We start from the raw sequence: 6041 nt of genomic DNA, 5'->3' as shown, positions 1-6041 counted from the left end.
AGTTTGTGCTCTTTTATTCTTTATAACTTCAGGGATGGTGGTTCTGCAAAGCCAGAATGGGCCCCTGCTGGTGACCCCCCTCCCGGCCCAGGCGCGGGGGGGCACGGCACCAGAGACTGCCACGCCAACGAGCATCTCTCCTGGCCAGGTAAGATCACAGAAACTATTTATGAGTCCTTCTGCCTGCAGCTGAGGGACATCACCATTAAACAAAATGTGAGCGCAGCTGTGTGGAAAGTAGGGCGGCGTTTACATCATTGTGATGTATGAAGTATCAACTGTCAACAAATAGTTATTTATTTTATCTGGTTTTTTTTCTTGCTTCACGAAATAGAGGTATTTAACAAAATGAAATACGATCCCATCGAAATGTTACGGTCGACTCAACACGATTTAAAAAATGTAAATACCATTGTTCATCCATCCGGGCGGCGCGGTGAGCGGCGCAGTGAGTGGCGCTGTTGCGTCACAGCAAGAAGGTCACAGGTTCAAATCTAGATCGCTCAGCCGAAGGGCGATGAGATAAAAAGGGTCGGATTGGAATGGTTAATGTGGTTTATGTTTGGAGGCGGGACTTAGACGTGCTTCTTATCTCAGCGATTTGTGTTTTTGTCTTCGGAGAAGATGGAGAATGTGAAGAAATGCGAGCGTTTCTTGTCGACATTGATCAAGTTTGCGTCTTCTGGAAACCAGTCGACAGCGGCAGCGAACGTGAGCGAGCTGGTCAAGGACCTGCTGGTGAGCGCCGCGCAGGGGCACGCCGGCCGCCACTTCAAACGCAAAATAAAAGGCTCTGAGAAACCGTCAGACCTGGCAGCTTGTTTTTTTTTTTGTTTTTTTTATTGTGCCAGGAGGACAAACTGGAATGTGAGGAATTCACCAGCAAACTATGCAAAGCGCTAAACTCCTCGCCCCAACCCTACCTTGTGCCTTTCCTTAAGGTGAGAAATGATTTCCACCCACCTGATCAGTCGTCTTTCAGTGTTCTGTAACGCCCCCCCCCCCCCCCCCCCCTCGGTGGTCCTGTGCAGAGAAGCCTCCCCGCCTTAAGGCAGCTCATGCCGGACTCAGCCGCCTTCATCCTGCAGAGTCAGCCCCCCCAGCTGGCCTCAACGATCCCCAGCATGGTGGTCCTGGGCAACCTAGCCCCCCCTCCCACTGCCCCAGGCAGCAGGTCCCAGCTCCAGCCAGCAGTGACTCGACCCACGCAGGCCTCCTCACTGGTAAACAGCCAGTCAAATGTCAGGCATCGCACCCGTTTCAGACATAAAGGCGCATCCTTCTGCTAACAATCGCCTCATCTACGTTTGCAGGTTATTCCAGCTCAACAGCAAGGAGCATTGCTGAGCCCTCAGGTGACCTCACCTTTGACCCCCGCGGCGACGCTCGGGAATCAGACCCCTGGGCACGCCTCTACCTGGAGTCCAAAGAACAAGCTAAGCACTTTCGAGTAAGAACACAAATTACAGAATTATTAAATGATCTCTCATAAGGAGGATCATTGAATGTACCCAGAGACGTTGTATGTTTAACGTGCCTCACTGGCAGCATCCGTTAAGGTAAGAACTCATGCATAGATGGATAAATACGAACATTCAAAGCTACTCCTGAAGCGTCTCATGATGCATCACGACTCACGGTCTTTAGCCTCGTGTGCCGGTTTGCCGCTCTGCCTGTATGTTTGCAGCGACAATGAGGACCTCAACGACGTGGCCTCCATGGCTGGAGTCAAGCTCACAGAGGAAAGCGATAAACTAGCAACCAGTTCGGGAATCGTGGGATTCGTGACACATTCCTGTAAGGAAGAGGCGTTCCTCTCCTGTCCCATTCTGGAAAAGAGAATGCTGGAGATCGGTGAGACACTTGCCACGCCGTTACTATTGCCCATCCCGTCCCCTCCTAAAGGCACAGCGATGCCTCGCCTCTTCGTTTCTCCAGGCAGGAGGTACGGCGTGACAGAGCTGAGCGCTGAGGCCGTGAACTGCGTCTCCCACGCGACTCAGCAGCGGCTCCAGAACCTGCTGGAAAAGGTTTCCCAAGTGGCCCAGCAGAGAAACACCAACTTCAAGGTTCATTTACGGCATGGCTGGAGGGATTAGCTTTAGTTTTTGCACGAAATATATTTCTGCAAAAAAATTAAAAAATGGTGCAGCTTTACAGTGTCTTAAGGTCACATTAATATATTAGAATTTGCGCTGTAATCTTTTGACCTTTAACGGGATGGCATTGAAACGCCGCTGCCTGCCTCCAGGAGGAGGGCAACTACCAGCAGAGCAGCGACGCTCGCACTCAGCTCAAGTTCTTTGAGCAGCTGGACCAGTTAGAGAAACAACGGAAGGAGGAGCAGGAGAGGGAGCTCCTCCTAAAAGCAGCAAAGGTACGAGCCTCGAGGCGCTGACCCGGTCTCATTGGGTTAAAACATACTCTACATTTAGCTCAAACGCGTGTAAATCGATAAGCCGTCCATCGGCTGGGAGTTTTTGATGTTGAATTGTTCCGAGGACACACTTTGGCATCTGTTAACTTTGCCTTTCGATTAAATGCGCAGGCCCGGACCTACCCTATTAGGTTTGACAAATGTTCTCCTGCTGGTAATAATTTTGACTCACCGTCAGGATGCAGCTCAAACAGCAGCTAACAAATGCACAGTGTGATATATGATTGGCCGTGGCAGCACATTTATTAAAGTTAATTAAATCTCAGCAGGTTTGTGACGTGAGAAACAAAATGAGACACGGATTAAAAAAATGATTTTGACACGGCAAACTAAGTTCCAGGCAAACTGCGTGATTTGTCTGTGTGTGTAAAATACTGAAAGGTGGCGTGAGAAGGATTGGAACCATTAAAAAGCATCGCTTTCCATCATGAATGTTCAGATTTCTTTCTCATCAGTTAGCGACGCATCTTGTTTTTCGGCTTTGCAGTCTCCAACTCGGCAAGGCGACCCGGAGCAGCTGCGCTTGAAACAGAAGGCAAAAGAAGTGAGACGAGAGGCGGCCCGTCAGTACTTCTCTGGTTCTGTATCAATGGACGGCGTGCGCTTGATTTCATACACGCTGTGTCCAGATGTGGCAGCAGGAGCTGGAGCAGATGAGACAGAGGGAGACCAACCAGGCGGCTCTGGCAGCCATCAGTCCCAGGAAAAAGAGGACGCTTCTGGACTCCTCATCCGCCGCGGCCGAGGTAGCGTTTTTTCCAGTGAGGTCCATTCTCCATTCGTTGTTGTTTATTATGGGATAGCTGTCAGGTAAAGCACCTGTTTGATTATTTTTATTTAAATGTATTTTATTCTTGCGGTTCTTCCTTTAAAATAATTCCACAATGAGGTGACGTGGATCAAGTGCCCGCCAAACACCTTCATTCATGTCCGTTCATAACTGTCTGACTCTTCTCATGACACCCACTCACCCACTCTCTCTCTCTTTCATCCCACAGGGCTCAGGATCGGGCCCCTCTCCGCTCGACGGGGCGGCGCCATTGGGCCCCAGACCCACGCAGCAGCGCGTCACGCGTGCCAATCTCAGGGATCTGCTCTTCTGTATGGAGAATGAGAGATTTACCAAGCACTCCCTTCTCCTCTACAAGGGCTTTCTCAAATAGGCTTGTAGTCAGAGGAGAGGATGAGGGAGGAGAGGGGGGGGGGGGAAATGAAGTGTGTGGGAAGAGCAACTGCTCCCACCACAGAGAGCTCTTATACATGATGAAGAGGAGCGCAGCGACTTAAGGTCCTTGAGATGAACACGCCAAATATTCTTCCTCCCAGATGAATGTATCTTTTCCAGGGCAGCCGTAGACTAATGTTCCTTTATTTACTCCTCACAACGTTTACAGGAAGTGCAAAACACAAGTCACCTGGCACAGTTCGCTCTCCCTCCCTCCCGTCAGAGTGGAGTAGTTTACAGATCACCGACTGAGTTGCCTTCCTGACTGTGAATAAGCCATATAGCCATCCTAGAGCAATTAACCCTTCATGTGCCGTAGCGTAAGCTTTCTGTCTTTCCCACTATTTGATTTTCTTCTTCTGCATATTTATTTACTAAAACTTGGTTGTTTAGTTATTTATTTCATTGCACTTGTTTCCTCATCGCTTAAATTAAAAAAGCAATGCGCTTGTATGTGGTTAAATTCAGTTTTGACATTTTGTGGGGCGTATTCAGGGAGCAAAAAGAGGTTTTGTATTGATCCCTTGAATTGAATTGGTTTTCTGACGGCTCTTCACACGCGTCCACTGGAAAGTTATTTATATTTTTGTAGCTGTCACAAATTGTATTTAAAAAACAAACTATTTTATTACTGACTGACTGTCGCTCTGGTCGAACAAACTGGAACGTCTTCCTGCATGTTTGTACATTTTACATGAGTATTGAGTATTTACTATACAACAGAAAATGTGTTTTCTCTATTGAACATTTTGAATAAATATTTTTTTTTACACTAACTTGTTTTGTCTCTTCGAATGATGATTTCCGTATTTCATTGCAGGGCAGCAGAGGGCAGCATTGTATTATCATGAACCTCCTGTGTGCTGGAGGATGCTGAGAATATTTCCACTTTCTGCACGAACAAGCCCAATGGCTTTAACTCCTTCTTGCTCTACCTGCTTGTGATAATTCCCCTTAATCCTCCAACATCTGTAAAGCCACATGTAGACACAGTCTGTGTCCCTTGAGTCTAAATTAGCATAATTTGAGCACAATCACATGCAGTTTAATAAATGTCTTTGTCTCATTTGAGTCCATCGCCATTATCAGACCAACAGCTGCAACATCAGACCCAAACATTCAGTAAGTAATCAGGCCACTGGGAAAGCAGCCGGATGTCCCAGTGATTGGGAGCAGCCTTTGTGTCTGCGGGGAACAATAAGAGTATATTTGGAGCCATCAGTGGGATAATAAGCCACAATTTTGTTTTCCCAAACGAAAGTGCGACTGTGAGCCGCTTGGGTGGCAAAAAAATAAATAAAAATGGAGAAAATGACAGATTGTTGTGTTGCTCACGTGGACTGAAGCTGTTCGACTTCATGCTCTGACGCACGCTGTGTCGGATACCTGCTGGCAATTCTTCACTAAATTTGGCAGACAAAATTGGATTTTTAAATGACATCACATGGTTTTGTTTTGTCCTCCAGGCTTTTGAGAGAGTAGAGTGTGCCCCCACCCCCCCCACTCCCCCCACCCCCCTCCATGGTGTGTGTCAGTGGTGATCCGTGTTCGGCCCAAACCTTCTACCTACTCGTATATTCTTCACGGCAAATCCCACTTCCACTCCTCAACACACCACTTGCACTTTTAAAGTTAAGTCCCCATGAGCTGCCGCTTGAGTGCCAGAGGCAGGGGAACAACAGGGATGGGACGGTTGCCTAGCGACATTTCTGTCACCATACCTGAGGGTGAAATAAACACCCTGAGCTTGCCAGAGGCAACAGGAGCGGAGTAACATCACTGCTTTCTTCCATGACATTTATTAAAGGGGCGCGTTATTCATTTGTTACATTCAGTTGCTCTCACCTTAGGGTGAGTCTATATAATAGAACACATCTTCACTTTGGCACTGGTGCCGGCACACTAATGTATGAAATGTGGGTGCTGCTTTATGATGAATTCTTTGTTTACACCCTTTGAAGGTTTGAGTTTTAGTGGGGGTTTTAGGCTGATGAAAACTTTCCCCGAGCCCCCACGACTTAGATCAATGTTATAGGTTTGAAAATCCTTATTGAGACTTTATTGACTAAAAATGCTGTCATTTTCTTTTAATTTTTTACATTTATACTTTTTGGAAATTCAAAATTCCACTCAAAATCCCACTGTATAAAGTTTTCAGATATGCAATTCTAAAAGAAAAAAAAAAAAATCTAACATTTCAATGCGTGTTTGGATGCCGTTGATTTGATTTGAATGTATGAATAAAACGATGTCCTAGGAGGGACATGAGAATCTGATTAGGATGAACTGTGATCCATTCGCTGCACTTTGTCATCCATTTATGACGTGAATAATTGCAGTAGCCTGTAGCCATTCATATCCTCCAATGGACGTGAATAC

General features: G+C 46.9%; 1 protein-coding gene across 1 annotated transcript; it reads left to right on the top strand.

Moving 5' to 3' along the window:
* The first annotated feature begins 34 nt into the window (after positions 1-34).
* LOC137898143 (transcription initiation factor TFIID subunit 4-like) lies at positions 35-3600 on the top strand. Its single transcript, XM_068742140.1, has 11 exons — positions 35-148; positions 598-738; positions 852-941; positions 1032-1223; positions 1314-1450; positions 1688-1854; positions 1939-2069; positions 2252-2377; positions 2925-2981; positions 3067-3183; positions 3436-3600. The coding sequence occupies exons 1-11, from the start codon at positions 35-37 to the stop codon at positions 3598-3600; spliced, it is 1437 nt and encodes a 478-aa protein (XP_068598241.1).
* The last annotated feature ends 2441 nt before the right edge of the window (positions 3601-6041 follow it).

This window comes from Brachionichthys hirsutus, chromosome 8 (genome assembly GCF_040956055.1).
Source record: "Brachionichthys hirsutus isolate HB-005 chromosome 8, CSIRO-AGI_Bhir_v1, whole genome shotgun sequence".
Classification (NCBI taxonomy): Eukaryota; Metazoa; Chordata; class Actinopteri; order Lophiiformes; family Brachionichthyidae; genus Brachionichthys; species Brachionichthys hirsutus.
Note: the sequence above shows the minus strand (reverse complement) of the source record. Positions and strands in the feature narration are given on the sequence as shown.